At 44.3% G+C, this 20,346-nt stretch overlaps 1 protein-coding gene across 3 annotated transcripts in view; it reads right to left on the bottom strand.

Annotated features, from left to right (window-relative positions):
* Nucleotides 1-2,271: 2,271 nt before the first annotated feature.
* Nucleotides 2,272-20,346, bottom strand: part of LOC149873834 (uncharacterized) — a 39,451-nt gene continuing 21,376 nt past the window's right edge. For all 3 annotated transcript variants that reach the window (XM_090051839.1, XM_090051848.1, XM_090051857.1), the window contains 5 exons: nucleotides 11,973-12,911; nucleotides 8,679-8,773; nucleotides 7,203-7,370; nucleotides 5,386-5,543; nucleotides 2,272-4,070 (listed from right to left, as the gene is read on the bottom strand). In XM_090051839.1, coding sequence (XP_089907965.1) covers nucleotides 3,825-4,070; nucleotides 5,386-5,543; nucleotides 7,203-7,370; nucleotides 8,679-8,773; nucleotides 11,973-12,911 — 1,606 coding nt within the window. In that variant the 3' untranslated portion in view covers nucleotides 2,272-3,824. The remainder of the gene's footprint in view (nucleotides 4,071-5,385; nucleotides 5,544-7,202; nucleotides 7,371-8,678; nucleotides 8,774-11,972; nucleotides 12,912-20,346) is intronic.

The raw sequence follows: 20,346 nt of genomic DNA on the forward strand, positions 1-20,346 counted from the left end.
ATCATCAGAGGAGTGAAGTTAAAGAAAAGCATAAAGGGGGGCAGCAAAAAAGTTAAGTGTGTGTCGGCATAAATCCAGCCTTCAACACCTGTCTGGACTGTCCCAGCCAGTGATGCTTTCAGGAACTGATTGACTACCTTTTCTATTGAACACAGTAACTTCTGGGATTGGGTGAGATCATTGTAACAAATGTTTTTCTCTCTATATAGAAACTGCTAAGATAACATTTGTTGTATCAATAAAGTCAGACTTCAGTTGAATTGATGTTTTCATATATTGTGTCCATTTAAGGGTTAATTGTGCTTTAATGATCCCTTAACACCAGTGGTTGCCAACCAGTGCACCGGTAGATCGGAGGCTGGGGCGGAGGCTGAGTGCCTGTGTGTATACACATGCGTGCCCCAGCCCAGCAGGTCAGTCCATAGGGAAGGGAAGAGATAGGGTCTAGACTGAGGCCCCCATGGTGAGGGTCAGTGCCACAGAGGCAGAACCAGGGGTAAGTTGAATGAGGCCCCAGCTGGGTGGGACTTACCTGCTGGGGAGGCAGGTGCACCCCCAAAAAAGTTTTTGCTCACAAAAAAGTTTGTGCCTCTCTGAAGGTGTGCAGTGATTCTCAGCTGGGGCAACCACCACCCTGGCCCTGCCCCCAGGCCTTTTGAAGGGTGACATGCATGGGATAAACCCAGACCTTCCATGTAAGGATCCCCATTATCAAAACACTGCTGGCCTCTCTGGTCTGGCTGAGCTCCTGCTGCAGAATGGCTCTGCTGTTTCCCAAGCCCAGAAAAGAGTGAAGAGCTGGCATTTATCAGGGGCTGCCTCAAGTAGTAAAGGTTTAGAACAGGGGGAAAAAATACATTTGGGCAGCACAGGATCGGGCTGACTGCTGGCAAAGGTTAGACAAGACTTTTATACCAACATGGAACAAGTCTCCATTGGGCCAGACCTTGACAGAGAAGTGTGGGTCTAGGTGGACAGACTGAGATTGGGATACGATCATTTCAAAACATCACTTCACACGATGAACCTTGTGGACAGCCCCCTGTGTGACTGCAGTGTCCAACAGACAGCACAGCACTTAAAACCTGTAATATTTACAAATGCCCAGACAAGGAAGAAGGAATCTGCACATTGAGCCATGATACCAGGCAATGGCTCGTAGATTTGGAAGTGATCTGATGGCATACGGAAAAGAGAAAACAGGACAGCTCAAATGTTGGTCTTGTGGTCTGGATAAGTGGCACGGAGCTGATCTGTAGGCTAGATTTAACCCTGCTCACCAGGATTGGCCCCACGTTCCGTCCTTTAGCTCTGTACCCTTGGATCAGGGCTGCATGCTGCCTCGCTTGGTCCCATACTGCCAGATTGAGGCTCCATGCTGCCCTGCTTGCCTTCATGCTGCAGGATTAGGCCCTGCGCCATCTTCAGCCAGCCCCCATGTGTCCAGATCAGGTGCTGGGCCACCTCTGCATGCTCACTGAGCATGCTGTGCAGCCTCTGGGGCTCCCCACAGGTGTGGAAGTTTGGCAGCAGGGGAGTTGCATTCAGTGCCACCACTCCTCCACCACCAAATTTGGTTCCCAGAATCATGGGGACCTTTGCAGTTTAGATGACAGGGCTGACAGGGGACAGATCTGGCCTGCAAACCAAAGGTTGAGCAATCCTAGTTTAGAACCATTGAGTTAGTCTAAGGTACAACTCTGTCCTGCTTTCTATTGGTCAGGTACAGTCAGCACAACAGTTAAGTGGACCTTCGAAGAGTAGAGAGCCAGGTCAGTCTGAATCTGGTTGTCAGTCAAACTTCCCTCCCTCTTGCACACACAAAGTTGTGGGAAAGAACATTATCAAGGCTGCAAAATAAAGTGTGAGAAGTTTGGTTATATAACTGTACAACATTCAATTTGCTTCTCTGTTTGTGTGTATCGTGACACTGCTGTTAATCACACAATTACATACTATTTTGTTCTGCTCGCATCTGATGCTCAGCATGGGCAATCCTATGCAATATTTAGATTGATTTTCAGTGTTCAGTGTGTGATCCCAGGACTTACATGCTGCAAACCACTCAAATTTTGCTCTGAATGCAGAATTACTGATCTTTACATGGGCTCCTCTGATACTCATCCCTCACATTTCTCAGTGCTTCACAAACATTAGCCAATAATGTAATGGCCTTTTATAGATGAGAAAACTTGGAGGCAGCAATCTACTCATCAAAACCATAAACTAATTTGATTAAAATTCCTATGGCTTAATTTTTTCCAGAGACCTTAGCATTTTATTTGTTGGAAGTCATGCTGACTTCAGTTGAAGCAGCAAGTTATTGGCACTTGTACAAATCAGAATTCAGTGTCTTAAGTTTCCTATCAGGAAGAACAGAGTTCATGACCACCTGTAAAAGCACAGATAAAAAACCTGCCTTATTTTAAATGGGAACTCTATGGAAGAGACAGGAAAACAATACAGCACGACAAGCAACTGCCTGAATAACAAGCCTTTTTTTCTTTCTGTGATCATCTCTTTCACATACTACAAGTCTTCCAACTTCTACATCAAATAAGACAGCACATTAGAAACAATTTAACAAAAATACACTCTGATTCATTCCCTAATTGACTACTTACATTACCCATGATTTCAGCATCTAAAGAAAAATAGCCTGACTTTTATCAAGTAGTGCTGAGCACTTCCTACCCCCACTAACTGCAGTTGAAATCCTGGGCTCTCAGTGTCCTGATTTATTGGGTACAATTTTATTTAGAAAGCATTCTTTAGGAAACACTAGCTATTTCAACCAAGGCGACAATCCTGTTATTGTTGGGGAACTGGTCCTTTCATATTGTGTAAATTATTACATCTGATCAGGGAAATACAGCTCTGAAAGTTCTAAATTTGGTGTATAAAAATCTTACAAATCATAACAAGTATATGCAGGGGATTTTTTTTGAATAATAAAAAGATGTAATCTTAAGGCAAGATTTCAAGATGTACTTAGCACCTACAACTAGAAAAGTCACTGAGAATTGTGAATCAAGTTTTCAGAAGACTAAATGACCTACAATCCAAGTAAAAGGTCATTTCCCTTTAATTCAGAGTTGTGAAATCAATATTTGAATTAGCAAACTGAGCCAATAATTCACAAGTTCTTATTATTTATTATCCATATGGACCTGTGTGCTTGCCCCTCACTTTTTAAAAACAAGCATTTTAGAATTTTACTTTAAGCACACAAGGAAATTATGCCTAGAAGACAAATGCAAAAATCACAGTCTCAAGACAGAATGAAATGAATAAAGCTGTGAAGCAGCATACATACCACAGGCTTTTTTCAGTCATTAAACAGCTGTCCCAGTTGATTTATAATATTTCACAGCAAATATTTTAACGATTCTGCATTTATCAAGAAAGCTAAAATTCTACGATAAAATACATACAAATCAAATAGCTTCAGCATAGATGATCATTTTATATGAGGTGTTCTAATCATAGTATCTTTATTATAAAAGCATACAACAGTTTATAGAACACTATGTATGTGTGTGTGTGTGTGTATATATATACACATACATACACACACGCACATACATATGTATATTTTCATAAATGAGCATTTTACTGGGTGATATATTCAAGATTTTAAAAAATAAAACTGTATACAGTTCTAAAACCTAAGGGGTATAAAGACTACTGTTAAGAATATGAATCCTTCTCTGACTACAACGTTTTATATGACCTGTAAAAAGAAGAGACCATATCTTCCATAGTTTAAAAAATGGAGCAACTAAATTGTATGAAGACATTTTACACTTTTCTGGTTACAGTAATTACAAGTATAAATTGGAATGATCAGCTTCTTGAGTGTTGTTAACGCTAGATGGCATATGTTCAGCTTTCTTCATGCTATTGATTTCTGGTTTGTAAAGTGTACCTTGGTCAACTGACCAGACTTCTGGTGCTGACTCTTCCCCCCTGCGGACCTCTGATAAGGTTTCTATTTTGGACCAATTATGGTCTTTTTTGCTAGTAAGATCTATTAAGAAACTCCTCCAGTGGGCATTCCGGTCATGAACCTAAGAAGAAAAAACAAACACTGTGGCTGAAAGGAAAAGTTTCTGAACAGTCATGTAAAACACCTGAGGATTTACTTGATGAAACAAAAACAAATTCAAATTTGATTATAGGTTATTTTATGCTGCAATGACAACTACTGATCAAGCATTAGCTGGGCTTCAAAACAATGAATCTGTTTTACCCAGGCTCTAGTGGTCTGGGCCCCTTGCCAGGATATGATGTTAGCAGAATGCAGGTGAATGCTAGACCTAAAAATGGACAATTGAGAAAAACCTGATTCTCTCACAAAGAGAATACTGCAAAACCCCAAATGTTATCCTAGAGCTCTTGTTCAGTAGTCTAATTTATTACTTTGAGCTTCATATACTATCAAACACTCTGAGAATATGCTGGGACCCCCAAGATGCTGGGAAGGACCATGGTATTTCCTGTATCTGCAGTGTAAGGGCTCACCCACTTTCCAGGGCAACCGTGATTAAACAGATTACATATACTGGCATTGTCCTTTATAGCACACTAACAAGGAAACACAAGAGCTCTCGCAAGTGCTTTCTTTCCTTTAAGTTCAATGTTTGCTTTTAAAGTAACCAGCATAATTTAAAAATCACTGGTTTGACTGTCAGTACTGGGAACTGGTTTGTTGCATGGCATTTGTTGCTTGACACTTCTCTTCCTTAAACTATCACCTCAGAAATACACGTTAAAAACCTGATGGTTGGAGAAAACAATTATGCTGGCAAAGACGACCCTAGGGGTGTGCGGGGCCCAGGGCATATCAGCCTGTGTGGGGCCTGTGCAGAGCGGGCAGTGGCGAGCAGCCAGAGTGCGAAGCTGGAGGCATCTGGTAGCTGTGCAGCGTGGTGGCACCCTCGGGGCCTGTACAACACTGTCCACGGGACCCCTCAAAGTGCAGGGCCCAGAGTGGTTGCCCTGATTTGCACCCCACCAGGGACAGCTCTGTATGCTGCTTTAAATAGTCCAGGCTGACTGTATGTCTCACTAACACAGTATAATTGTTTTGTCCATTTGCTCTATACTTGTGTAGGTGAAGCGAAATTGCTGTCACTGTGAATCTGTTTGATTCAGCTTCCTTCTGCATATAGGAGTAGATAGACAAAACAGTTATATCAGTTTAGCTAGCACGTAGTCCATAGTAATAAGTCCACCTACCTTTTAAAATAGTCTATTTTTATATATCCAAGCTAAAAAATTGTTTCAGTAGTAGAACTGTATTCCCCCAAGCCCTCTTTAACTTCTAATTAAACTTCAGAACCACACTTCTCTTGCTGCAAAGGTAGCAAAGCAGCAACATACCGATACATGTCTCCTCAAGGTGGACATGTCTGTAAAGGTTCTCTCACAAGCTCTACATTTGTATGGTTTTTCTCCAGTGTGAATCCGCTGGTGGCGCCTGAGAGCTCCTTGCTGAGTAAATGTTTTTCCACACTGTTCACAGAAATAGGGACGAGTCTCTGAAAACAAATGAAAAATCACAAACTTTGAAGACCAGTTCTTTCAGCTGTGATCCCTACGGACACAAAAGCACATGCTTAACTTTATTCATGTACTGGTAAGTGGTGCCAGGGGCTGCATGCAGAACCCAGATATTTCACAGGTTTCAGTCCTTAACCCCCTGCAAAGATGAAGGTTTGGAAGTATCCAGTGGTATAAAGAGTTGTGTGTGTGACGTATGAGACTGCTGAGGTGCTACAGCTGGTTGCTCTGGCTTTTATTTTAAAGGGTACCACTTCAGTTGGGCAGCATCAAAGATGAGTTCCAGCCAAGTGGAGAGGTGATACCTTTTGAACTAAAAGCCAGAAAAATGGCTGAGCAGCTTGTCCTTAATGTAGGAACCTACTGTGAATTAAGCAGGATGCAAATCACTTGGATATGAATCTTAGTTCTACTATGTTCATGTGAACAAAGCCAGACTCAAGCATGTACCTGCAGGCAGGTGCCTAGGACAGTAGTTCCCTCAATTTAGTGGTGAACTTTTCTAGGCTCAGTGGTTGTGAAGAAAAGTTTGAAAATATGACCCAAGTGTAACTGATGCAGTGCTCTCTGTCTGAGTCTGCAGAGGGAATAGGAACTTTTATATTCAAGAAAGTAGCTACCTGCCTGAACATGCCTGATCAGCACAAACTAGTCATCTTTAATTTATCCTCCCCACCACTGCCAGGGAGCAGGTGGTGTGTGGAGGTCAAGCGGCTTGCTCCATGCTTGCATCTGCCTCCTGGCCACCTCTTCCTCCCTGCAGTCTCCCCTTTCCCCTTCTACCTCTGCTCCCACTCCTCAGCCTGTTCCTTGCACCTTACCTTTGTTCTGCACTGGCAGGCTCCATCCCTATTCTAGCCTGGGGCACTGATCACAGCCCCTGTCTGGCCCTGTAGCAGCCATGTGGACTGCATGCTGCTGCTACAGGGCTGGGCTGGACCTTGCTACATGGCTGGGCTGCTCAGTGCCCCAAGCTAGAGTGGGGACAGAGCCTGCCAATGTGGAGCAAGGATAAGGTGGGGGGAGAGGTGGGAGGGTAGGTCATGAACACCAGCTGCAGAGGGGAGATGGCAAGGTGCAGAGGCAGCAAGGGGAGTTGCAGATAAGGCCCCAAGGCACAGTAGCCCCTGGCCCCCACCGTCACCCTCATATTCAATTCTAAGATGAGCGGCTTTTTTCCCTATGGGGGAAAACCATTTTAGAATCAAGTAAATATGGTACTGTCCCTGCCCCCGTGATGCCCATGGAGAAGTGGCATTTGGACACATGTCTAGGGCTGCCAGCTAATTTAAACAGGCTTTGCAAGTTAGCCAGCTGAAGAGCAGGTGCGTGAGTGTTTGTTGGAGCAGGATCTTTTACAGGGAAGTCCTAAATAGTGAATCAAATTTACTTCTGATACATTTGGTTTAAAGCATTTCTCTTCTGTACACTGAACTCAACAGACAACTCCAGTGTGTTTGCTATTTCTAAAATACTGAGTGTGGATTCTCTCTCTGCATCACTCTTCTTTTCCCTATTTTTAGATGACTTAGCAGTTGCTGAATAAAGGTTAACAGCCCTTTGGCATATCACTTCTGATCCCAGCTTCCACCAATATTTGCTCTTCTGCAAAAGCCATGGCTTGTTTGCTTAGTTACCTGCATGGACATTAACGTGCTGGGCTAACGAGGCTCTCAATCCAAATGTCTTCCCACAAACGTTGCACTTGTATGGCTTGGCTCCCATGTGGCATCGCTTGTGGCACTTCAAGTATTCATTGGTGGCAAAATGTTTCCCACATACATCACACTTAAATTGACGCTCTCCTAGAAAAAGGCAAAGGCATTCTGAATCCTCTTCATGCTGACCTCTATAACTCGTCTATGTCCTGACAGATGTTAAATATATGGCACAACTGACATGTTAATTGCACCATAGAGAGTAATGGTGCTACACATTAAAGCCAATTCATGGCAAGTTAATGTAGCAAATGAGCCACACAGATGTTCTGCACTGTATTTTTGTAGCTTGTTTCTATCCTGGCTTAAACTGAATGTGCAGCATATTGAGGCTGGCCCCATGTCAGATCTGGACATCGAGATGATTGTTAATTCAGTACAGGGCAGCCCCAGATCCTGGACCTGGGAGTCCCCCCACCCAATCCTTGGAGGCAGATGGAGGTAGGGGTATTGTAAGCCCAACATTGAGGACCGGCTTTTCGATGTCAGGGTTACAGCACTCCAGATTTTTAAAACGTGGCATTCAGTTTTTAAGTTCCTGGGGCACCCAGGAAAGGGACAGCTGGTGAGCTAAGAGCTCCTAGCAGCCCGTGGTCCATATTGTGGACCCAGTGCATGGAGAATTAAAAAAAAAAAAAAAAGGAAAGGATGCGAGGCATGCCGGGTTGTGCAGTTTTGGAGATCTGGCATAAAATTAATCAAATCCCAATTGCACAAGTAAATTAACATCTTCCACAGACCTTTCAGGTCAAGCCTCAGGGTCCACAATTTTCCTGCTGCTGACTTCAACACAACTGATCCTTCCCTTATCTTGGATTATCTTAATACTTTGGCTTCCCCTCTTTTCTCTGCGCTGACATGGAGAAGCACTCACTGCCAGTACAGGGAAGGTACCTGCTACTTCTCCCTGCATCTGCTGCTTACTCTTCTCCCTGTACCAGCATGGAGAAGGCAACAGTTGCTGAAACCTCCCATCGCCCAATGCCTCTGAAGCCCCATGTTGGCAAGCAGGATCAAAAGGTTCCTGGACTAGATCTGGCCTGTGGGCCATAGGTTGCCAACCTTTGCTCTATAACATGACCTTATCCCTTCACCTTCGCTTAGTCATTATTTCTATGCAGACAAATCCTGCATCCACTTCTACCCCCACCTCCTATTTTGCTGTTTTGCATCCCAGACCTGCCTTTCTAATACCTGTCTATTCAGGTACTTCTATGGTTCTCATTGTCTAAGCCTCCCCTATGAGTTACAGAAACTATGGTGCTCTTTCTGCCCCCCTCCCTCCCACTGTCATGATTTGCAGCCAAGAGTTTCAGTTGATTTCTATCTGGGTTGGAATGGTACAGGGAAATGCAACTCCCTTTATGAGGCTGGTCTGTAGGATTTAATGCCTACCTGTATGCGTCCTCTTGTGGCTATTTAGTTTGCCTTTATCAACAAAACAAGCTCCACAGTCTTCACATACGTATGGCTTTTCTCCTGTATGGGACCTATATGCAGCAAACACACACACATGCACACACAATTATTGAGAAAACAGGTATACAGTAGGGTTTTGAAACATGATTTCATCTGAAATTCAGTGCCTGTGCTTTGCATATTATGCACAGTTTACTTCGATTTTTTTCTGTGGATGTGACAGCATAAGTGAGTTCAGCTCAGCAAAGAAATATTTTCATGCACGCACATTACAGGAAAGGTACAGGGAGATCCATACAGATTCTCTCAAATTTGGGCTGCAATGAATGACCTATCTGATGCTTGGATTTTCCTGCAAAAAGAACACAGCGGAAGTGAGAAAGTGCTTGGCAGGGGCAGTGATTTGTATCCAGAAATTAAGGCTCTCAGCTAAGTAGGTCAGCATAACTCCACTGACCTGAAGGAGCTCTGTTGAGTCATGCCAGCTAGAGATCTGACTCTTCTACTAGCTTCAAGGAAGCCAAGATGTGTAAAGTATTCCTCTGGCTGTTCCTTTTTCTTCTCTCCCAGTTCCTTCAATAGCAAAACTAGCTGAAAAAACTCTACGGCCAAAAGGAACAGCAACCTGTTCAAATGATTATACATACTGTTCAGTTCTGGTTGCTGGAGAGGCCAAGGGCTGAAGTCCATACCCTACTCCTCATGATAATCCCAAGACTGGTAAACTCTTTGGGTGTCTATATGTATATGCTTGCTGCAGTCCATCAGGAAATGGATAAAGCCAAAGTTATATTAAATCAAAGGGCATCTTGCCCATTCCAGCAGGGTGAACAAGGACAGAGAAGAAAGAATACTAGTTAGTGCAGGTGATCATTCATACAGCTCATATACATTTATACACAAATACTACTGCTGCAGAGTCACCATATTTTTGGTCCTCATCCCCTGAAGTGTGACAGGTACACTAGAGCATGCCCCTAGGTGATATAAACTTGGAAAAGTTCTATAAGCTAGCAGAGCTGTGCAAATCAATGCTATGGATGATGTGGCCGGTTGAGTTCAGTCACAATACTGACACTTCAAAAATTCCACTTTAGTATTACGAGAAAGGCAAGGATTTGTGTGTATGATTATCTTTTATTTAACCAACTGCATGGTTGAAATAGACTTAGACAAGATTTCAAATGTGAAGCAATATTCATTGCAGACTTGATGCTGTTTGTGGGATGTGCAGTTTGGGAATGAAAAGGTTTGATGAAGAATGCATCACATTCGAATGCTTGTTTAAGTCTATCCCAACTATGCAGTTGGGATCACCCACATAAGTCCCTGCCTCTCACATAATTCCTGGAACATCATGGCTACTACATCACTCCATCACTACTAAAACATTTTAATATTAGTGATCTTGGTTCCTATTAACAGTGCTATTCCTCCTCTGGTTAGATCTAGAAAGAGTACCTTCCTCCTTTCCTTTGAAGGCTATCACTTATGGTTCAAACAGCGAAAGATGGATTGTATTTAAAAAGAAAAATTGGTGGAGGGAACCTAGGAGTGCCTTCAGTCCTCCATCTTGTAGCAGATCCCTCAAGGCTGCTGTTATGTACCTTGGGCCTCATTCTCAGCTGCTATAAGTCACCAAGTGACTTTTGTCAGCTGAGGGTCTGGTCTGTGGTCCGTAATTCAGGACAACATTCCCATATTTAAAAGGGAGAGGGCAGGAAGGAAGGTCATGCAAGCTGGGCTTCAAAAAATGTTATGTTGAGGATCTGGGTTTAAACTGGCTAAGACATTAGCTATTCAGAGCCAGACATCTGGGCCATCTGTCCCCAGGATGAAAATATTTCCCTAGTTTCAAAACAGAATATCTCATTTTCTAACAGGCTTAGCTGACTCTGAGCTCCAGTCTGAGCTGGGCATGCTGGAGATTGGGCTGTGTGTTAGTATGGAAAATCCAGGGTGGGCCAGAGAGGAGAAGAGTGGGGAGTGAAATGGTTTCATTTTAAACAACAGTCCTGGGGGTCCCAATGAAAATGAGACCAAAGCATTCATTTGACCAAACTGATGTGGCACACAAGACATGTGTTTTAAACACCACTGTCATGGCAAATGTGGGACATATGGTCACTCCATCCATAATTCAGTGCTCAGCTTCCACATTCTACTTTACAGCTTCTGACCCATGCATGATCATATGCAGTATGGGGATGTCAGTCAAAATGTTGCATCTCAAGAAGAAGCTGCTATGCAAAACAACCCCCTAGCTTTGCTGGCATTGCTTCTGATTGAGGGTCAGATCTTAATCTGGTGTCCATCAAAATAGCGCTAATGAACTTCCTATCTAAATATCTCAGAGATTTGTCACTGTAGAACCTGACCACCATATACTTTTTTGAATGTACTTATCCTCACAGAGACCCCTGCATGGAAGGGAAGAGCTATTTGTCCTCAATCTATAGGGTCACAGAGTCACTACATGACTTGCCCAAGGTCATGCAGGAAGCCTGTAGCAAGGCAGGTCTCTGAAGTCCTAGACAAATGTCTCAATCAGTATGGCCATCTTCTCTATGCTCTTTATATCAGATAAGACTCTGCCCCTTAATCTTACTGTAATTTGTATTTCAAACATTTTCTTTCACATCAGTGTATGGGTAAGCCTTAGTCCTTCCCAAGAATGACGTCATGACCTAGAAACATACCAGAAACTTTTCATTAAACAAAATAACTAAACCTTGAGACTGATCAATAGTTGAGACCAGGGCTATCCAGCTGGTGGCCCACAAGTGGCTAGCATATGGCCCATGGGCCCCTATAGTCATCTTTCCCTTTGCTGGGTGGCAGGGAAGGGTCGGGTGAGGGGGAAAGAGGGAGTTGGAACATGCCACTGGCACTGCCTGTGCAAGAGGGAGCTATGTGCCACCCATGCCATGTGTCCACACTGACCTCATGGGGCAGGCTGCACAGCAAGGAAGAAGGTTCCAGGGGCTAGGTGCCACCACTGCTACCCATATGGTGATAGTGGTGGTGGATCCTGGGGGCCCACCTCTGCAGCCTATGGCCAGTGTAGTGTGTGGCTCCAAGGCCACATACTGACACCACATGCAGTCCTCAGCCACAATGAAATTGGACAATCCAGTCCAGATGCTAAATTCCAGCCTTCCTATTGGGTGACTACTGCAGAGTACCGATAGGAAGTGGGAGGGGAAGGGGAAGGCATGCTGTAGAAGGCTAAGCATGCAGAATATGGGGAAAGTGTTTCTGGAGGCTGACCTGGTATGGATCTTAAGTTGGGAGGGCTGAGCAAACTTGTTATGACAAACACTGCATTCGTATGGTTTCTCCCCTGTGTGTGTCCGCATGTGAAACATCAGTGCTGTTCGTGAGCTCAAGATCTTCCCACAGACAGAACAGAGAGGGCGCTTGACTCTGCCTTCATGTTTCCTCATGTAATGTGTCCTCACATCTCTTTTTCTTTTAAAGGTAGCATCACAGAGGGTGCAAGCAAACTGCCTTTCTTCAGTGTGGACACAGGCTCTGTGCTCTTTCCAGCTGTTGTAGCTAGCAAATGACTTGCTACAGATATCACACTGATAGACTTTGCCAGGCAAGGATTGATGGACTTCTTTGCAGTGATCTACATATTTTTTCCGGGAAACAAACTGCTCAGCACATTTATCACATGTTATAACATAGGCAGACTTCTTGCCTACCCTGCCTTTTTTACCCTTCTTTATTTTCAAGTCTTCATCTGAATCATTCTCTTCACCTTCATTACTATTAGAGTAGTCGTCGTCGTCATCATCATCATCACCACCACCATCATCATTACAGACATACTCATTATCTTTACTGTCCTCTAGTTCAGAATAACCCGCATCTTCTCCCTTCACACTTGTTTCTTCTTCATCTTCATCATCATCTTCATTTCCTTCTTCCCCATTTGCTTCATCTTCCCCATATTTGTCTATCTTTCCTTTCCCTTCTTTGCTGCAGTCTACTTCTGCATTATAGGAGCTGCCAGGTTCTTCTTCAGTGCCCATAGCTGCTTTGCTCCCAGCACCTTTTTGCAATCCAGTAACCGATTCCCCATCCCAAGTTTCTTCATTAACATCCATTGCACAGTCTGTTGCTTCTGGTCTAACTGTAGGTGGAACAACCGTCCAGTAGATTGGTGTATGCTTCCTGTCTTGCCCAGACTCATGTATTTTCCTGTTAAAAACACAACACAACTATAAGAGAATTCAAACACTCAAATTTCTACATGAGCATGTGAAGGAAAAGTATTTACTCTTAGCCTTTTTAATGGTTCTTTATGTTATTTAACAAGCTGGTAGAATATTTTGAGTGCAAGGCAGCAAAGAAACACTGCATCAGGGTGAGACCATGAAAACTAAAATGTCTTACACTTGTAAAAGTGTACCTTAAAATCCATGGGTTTCTCTGACTGCAATGCTAATGATGAAATTTACACTGAGAGAATGGCATAGAAAAGACTCTGGACAGAACTTTAAGATCAAAAGATCATTAAGAAGACACTCTCACTACAGCATACATCATCTGATTACACTATTGTCTTGCATATCATGCAACCCTAAATAAGCCACAAACCTTGTTTTCGAGAAGGCAGAATGAAGAAAAAAGGGTTTTTTTTAGAGTTCCGGCTGCAAAGAGTAGGGACAGAGCCTAATCTTCAGTTCACTCACTCTCCCTTTCCTCCTTAGGAAAAAGTTACAGTTCTAAACCTTTCAAAGCTGAACTGTTGCCAGCTCTTGGCTGTTCAGCTAAAAGCTGAAACTGTAGCTGCTAATGAAGACTAGATTCCTGGGGCAGATCTAGGATTTTGAAAGAGTAGGGCTGTGTAATAGAAGGAAGACCAGGAATAGCTAACAGCCAAATTGCCCCAAAAAGGATAGTTTGATTACCAGAGCATCAAGAATGTTAACATCTGCTGAACAAAGAGATTAGCAGGAATTCAGGTAGATTATAACTAGCCATGAAATCAAATAACTCCCTCAGGCATGCATGGATAGAAATATCACTGGTACCGCAGGGCAGTTGTTTTTAAACTTTAGGTGGAACAGGAATAAAAAAAGAGTATGACTGTACCACTGTACCCCCAGACCTGCCCCTGTTGGACTCCCTCTGCCACTCCTTCCATGCGGCTGGTGGAGGAGAAGAAAAAGAAGCATCAGCTATTTTGCTGCACCTCCATGCTTTTATTCAGGGCAGTTTCCCTGATTAAGACAGGTACACCAGTTTTGGAAGGCTATTTTTGGGGGAAACTGTGCATGTGTGGTGTGCAAATAAATATGATAATATCATGAGTCAGACTGTAAATACAGTAGGACTGTGCAAAGCTTCAGGTAGTGATTCAATTCAGAGGAGATTCAGCTGAATCTCCGAATCTGAATAGAATCAGGGGACCAATTTAAAGGTCCAAATTGATTCAAAGCTCTTCGAATCTTCAGCAAAGATTTGGAGAGCTTTGATGATTTGGGCAGCACCCAGTGGCTACAGAAGGGAGCTGCAGCCACTTGGAGCTGGTAAGCACTAGGGGCAGGGGAGGAGGTGTGAGGGAGGGGGGAGAAGACCATGGGGGGACTCCTGCCAGCCCCCCTGATCCCCGCCCGCTCCCCCAGCCCCCCCCCATAGCTGCTCCCATCTGCCCCAGTGCTCACCAGGTGCTGCCTGGTGGCGGGGAGGCGATCCCCACTGCCCCATGCTACATGGGGGGCTCTGCACAAGCCCCCTTGACCTGCCCCCCCATGCCGGGATTCTGGCCCTTTAAGGGGAAAAAAAAGCCGAGAAAAGCTCCAGGACTCTCCACTCCTTGTGCAGCCTTGGGGCTTTGGAGGCTCCTTCAGAGCCCCCCACCTGGCGTGGGGATTGCCCCCCCGCCGGCAGGAGCAGTGAATCCCGGGGTTTCTTCAGTTGTTTTTTTCTTAAAGGGCCAAGCTGACCTGTACTGGGCACCCATGGGGGGCGGGGGAGGGTTCCAGAGCTCGTGCAGAGCCCCCATGCAGTGTGGGTCAGCAGGGATTGCCCCCTGCCTGGCAGCACCTGGTGAACTGGGGCTTTTTTTACCCCAAGTGCTAGGAGCTGGGGCGGCCATTGCTGGGCTGGGAGAGGGATGGGGGATGGGCCTGGCCTTGCTGAATTGAATAGGGACAGCGATTCGAATCACCGAACTGAATCACTGTCCCCCAAGTCGGCCGAATCTGAATCTGAAGCAAATACTAGCTGCTTTGCACAGGCCTAAAATACCATCTAGCAAATGTGGTTTTGCAAATAAAACTTAAGATATAGCAAGAGGGCTTTGAGTTATTAAATCAATAAATATCAAATAGCACACTTTTACGCATCTGCTGTGTTTGAACCCTAGCATCTCCTTAAACAAGAATATTATAGGCAGTCCTTGACTTACAATGTTTCGAGTTACAACATTTCACTGTTACAACATTTATAAATTGACACCATTTCAACTTTATGACATCAGTTTTGAATTTACAACGCTTGATTTGATGCAACGCCATGCCAGTGAACAAGTTCACTGCATCGCTCATCTCCCTGGAGAACATCTGTCTAAATGTCCTTGGACACTTTCTTTAAGAAAGCAGACAAGTCTCCAGAAAAACCTGCAGCCAAAATTCCTGAGGAGACTCCAGCCAAGAACCCTTCAAATAGTCCAACCAAGAGCCTTTCAGAAAGTCCAGCAGTCACCTCAAAGAAGTCCTTCCAAATTAATATGATTGCTATTTACAATATAAATACATTAATGTAGCTATATTACTCATCTATAATTGATTGAGTACAAAGTTCTGGGGTATTTTTAGTGAAAAAAGGGTATTGGGTCTTGGTTCAGGAACCAATCCCCCCTTTATAACATTGTTTCTTATGAGCAAATTGGTTCCGAGTTACAATGTTTTGACTTATGACACAACTGGTTCCTGAAAACCATGTCTTAAGTCTGAGGACTGCCTGTATATTCAATTCATCTGACCATAAATGTTTCTTATGTAATTCTCAAACTCACAGAAGCATGATGTTGGACTATAGGCCAAGGAGGAGGGTTACAAAGTATCATGGCTAAGTGAAAATTTTTTGGATAGGAACCAAACACTGCTAAAATACATACCAGAGTTGGCAGTTTCTTGTGACAAAAACGGATGTTTCTCTTCATCTGAAGGAGTAAAGATTTCACTGTGTGCTAGATATGATTACTCCAAAATGTAATGGGCACCATTCAGTTTTAAGATATGTGGACAAAATGTCCAGTTTTTTTACCTGAAAGTGAATCCATGTACCAGAAGAAAGAATGGGGGGGCTTCATCCTTTCAGTGAAAACTTCAATATCTGGTTAATGTACAGTCTACAACAACAAACAATTTGTCTTTGGAAAACTATATGGTGTTTGGCTTTAAAATAAATTTGGCATGTCCCTGCATGCACAAAATGCACATGCAATGATGTGCCCAATTTGTGCATACAGTTACATAAGGCAGAGTTTCTTATTGCTTGGGCAGACAGTCCATTATAAGTATTTATCCTTTGATTAGAAGTTTATGAAGTCTTTGTGAAACAGGATCCAAATAAATAACTAACAAACTTTTGTGCTGCCACCACCACCACTATCACCATGATTATAATGTAAAGCATTTCTTATTTAAAAATACTGCCTGGCTAAAAATATTTCCATGTGCCAACAGCAGCACAAATCATTTCTGTATTTATTTAGGTTCTGCTAACCCTTCTAATACAGAGAAGTACGCATAGGCTATGAGTAGTCCTCTTGAAATCATAACTCAAAGAGAGTTAGTATACCAGACTGGGCTCTTAAGGAAATCAGATGCAATCAATATTTAAGCTGCTAACAAGCACAGGTTCAGAACTAACTGTACACACTATACACACAAGTGTCACCTGGGCATGCAGATCTACTTCTTCTCTTCCTTTGGAAACAGACAGGTGGTATAATTGTATATAAGTCATTTCATAACCTGAAGAAGGGCTCCTTGTACTCAAAAGCCACCTAAATCTCTTCCAACTATGCAGGTAGTCCAATAAAAGATAATCACCCACAAAAATCCTTGCCTCTTGCATAATTTCGTGAAAAATTCTTCAAAAGATCCAAGATTGAATTGATTAATGAGACACAATAATAAAATGTGAGGCAGGATTTTTCACCTGTGACTAAAACTACAGCCTGTTGATGCCGGAGGCAGAAGCCTGTTAATATTGGCCATGAATCCTCATGCATGACAGGGAAAATGGATTTATGGGGAAGGAACCGCACTGGAGTAGAAGTCTTGAGTCAGTTCCTGGCTCAGCTACTGGCTTCTTGTGTGACCTGACATTTTCTCTGTGCCTTAGTTTCCCTGATCCTCCTTCTTTTATTTTTCTTTGCTTTAGATTGCAAGCTCTCCAGAAAAGACAACTGCCTCCAATGCACATTTACATGGCCCTTAGCACAGAGAGGAACTTTGGAGGGAACATCATTTATTTATCCTGATCTTTTCCATAGCTGGGGAAGTGAAGGGCTTGGGTAGGAGATTGAAAAGGGAGACAGACCTTCAAGGAAGAGGAGGGTCCTAACTGGAAAACTGAATTTTTGAAGGAGTCAGGAGAGACTGCGAGGGTCAGGGAGTCACTGCAGGACTCAGAAAGGCAACAGCAGAATGTCAGGTCAGGTCTGGTAACTGGATTAGCCACGGGCTAACAGGATTTCCAAACTTGCTGACCAAGCAAGTGCGCAAAAATTGAACTGTAAATGGTCTTTGTCCTTGGTTATTTCTAAGGGTAGCACTCCATTAAATAAAAGGGATCTGCAGAGTACCTGCAGAAGAAATCTACTCAACCCACCCTGGCTTATTCATTACCTTGGGAATCCACAAGAACCAAAATAATGATATTTGATAGGAGGCTGTGAATTGCAATTCACATACCTGACCATGGTTAGAGAGGCAGTCCTTGAAATTGCTACCTATGTTGATCAGATTTTAGGATGGGAGAGGAAATATATTTACTCTAAAATGTAAGGGGGTGAGGAGGGGGGAGGAATTCAGGAATAAAACCAACACAAAAACTCATATAAGAGATTTCTGAATTTACTATGCTCCAGGAACTGCTTGGAAAGCAAAGACCCTCTTGCTGTGAATAAACACTCACGCTGATTATTCGCTGGTGCTTTGGTAGCAGGAGAAAGTTAATGATACAAAAATTAAAGCACAGAGATGAGATCTAAGCCCTCCTGTTTTGGGCATGCACAGACATGACAGTTCCAGCACTTCAAACAACTTCAAAGCAGTATAAAAACTGAGCAGACAGATGACAGTGATACAGCACTCCAGATCAGCCCACACCATGTTAAAAAAATGACCCTGAATGAAAAAGGTAATTGAAGTGCTTCACAGTGACACTTTAGATGGGAAGCAGTTTTACTTGTGTACGGTACTGAAGTGCTACACAAGTGATACTCAACCAGAGGGCTGTGGTACCCCGGGGTGCCTCAGGTTCTTTTTAAGGATGCTGTGGGGTGCCATGCAAGATCAGTGCTGTTAGGTGTGCAAACAGGATTTGAAAGATAAGCCTAGAGATTTCAAATAGGAACCCACCGTGTCAGAAACATTTTGCCCTGCTGTGGTCTTTCTGAATTCTTTGCAACCAAAGCATTAGTCTATTATTTTTCTATTCTTAAATCAAGTGAAAGCTAAGAGCTGGCACTTTCTGAGGGGCACCTTAAGTCTATTGAGGGGTGCCTCAAGTTTAAAAAGTAGAGGTGCATCGATACATTGGTCCCATATTGGATCAGCACTGATACAGGGAAAATTGACAGCATTGGAAATCAACTATTGCCTCATGTGGCCGATAATGTGGCTGATAAAAGCCATGCGCATGTGAACACCTGCAGCATGCACGTGGCCAGGAGCGCAGCCTGGTAGCTTGGAGAGCAGCACCTGGCTGGTAAGTTTGTTGTGGAGGAAGGATGGGGGGATGGAAGGGGCGTTGGGGGGTGCAGATTGAGGCCCCCGTGGTGAGGGAGGGAGTGGGGCTGAGGCAGGCACTGCTCATCCGGGGTGGGGCGTGGGACAGAGTGGTGAGCGGCTCATCCAGGGGGTGTGGGGTGGCTCTGACCGCTGCACACAGCTTGGGAGGGCATGGGGGCTATGTGCCCCCAGATCTGTGCATGGGGTAAGGGCAGGCTGCTGATGCAGGGGGCCGGGGGCTGCGCTGGGCTGTTCCCAGCAGGGTGGTTGGGCCGGGGCTAAGCTCGGGGGGGATAGTGGTGGTGCTGGGAGGGGTCTATAGGGCGAGGGGCTACAGCAAATTTTGTGGTGGTTCTAGCTCCCCTCCATATCTCCCCTCCCAGCACTGCTGCCCACCCTGAGCACAGCTCCTGCTGGGAAGAGCCTAGCACAGCCCGTGGCCCAGCCTGCAGCGGCAGTCCACCCTGCCCCACAGACAGATCCGGGGGGCACCCCTGCCCCCATGCCCTCCCAGGGTGCACGCAGTGGTGGGAACTGCTCCTCCCACTCTCTGGATGAATCGCTTATGGCTCCATCCTGTGCCCTGCCCCGCCCCAGGTGGGGAGCACCTGCCCCAGCCCCACTCTCTCCCTCACCATGGGGGCCTCCATCTGGGATCGGGGGCTGCACTGGGCTGTTCCCAGCCACACCAGACACTGGTCTCCAAGCTGCCCGGTTGCATATTGGAATCAAATCGATATTGGCCAATATGGCTTGTTAAAAATCTGCCATTGGTATCGGCTCAAAAATCTCTATCGGTGCACCCCTACTAAAAAGGTTGAGAATCACTGCACATTAAAGATACTTAAAAGGCAGAGCTGGAAGGGCTTTATCTGTAGGTCTGTCCATTTCTAATTAATCCAAGGGGCCTGATATAGCCCCCAAGCTGGCCCCAGGACAAGAGCAGAGTGTAAAGCTATTTTCCTCACTGCTGAGGATTCAACTCATGACCTGCACCAGTTTTCTTACTTAGACACTAAGATTGGCATGAGTGAGGACGCTTAAGCAGTGAATATCAATCTGGATGATCAAAATTACTTAAGCTTCATTTGCAAATGTTTTTTCAGGTCAGATTATATAGGCTTTACCCCTGAGAAGTAAGTTCCCAAACAGGAAGTGTTTTTTTCTTTTCTCCCTCCCTTCATCTTAATGGGATCTACTCTACATATTGCAGGAGCCAGAACAAACAGTTTTCCCAGGGTAAACAAAAATATGATTCTCTCCTTTTTTTCCACAGAAGATAGGGTAGAGGTTCATCTTAGCAGAGACACTACCCTGCCTTCTGCTTGACTTAAGACTAACATGGCTAAATACCTCTCTTTTCCTACAAAGTGAAGTTTCATCTTCCTTCAGTGTTTACCTTCAGGACCTTTCCACTGGCACAGCCTGGCAATCCTGTCATTTTACACTCAAAGAAACACACTCAGTGACAACCTACTGCTTTATTGTATTTCTTTGGCTAGGGCTCTTCTTGAACATCTATCTATTTGCCTCTCAGGTCATGCACTGTGGGGAAGGCAAACACGCCTGGAGTAACCAGCCAAACTTAATTATGCATTTCTCTCTATCCCAGAGGTCCAAATAGATACTCCACAAGTATCAAATCACCCTGTTCACATCCA

This window comes from Crocodylus siamensis, chromosome 1, assembly GCF_052110815.1.
Source record: "Crocodylus siamensis isolate JL-2025a chromosome 1, ASM5211081v1, whole genome shotgun sequence".
In the NCBI taxonomy this organism is placed as follows: Eukaryota; Metazoa; Chordata; order Crocodylia; family Crocodylidae; genus Crocodylus; species Crocodylus siamensis.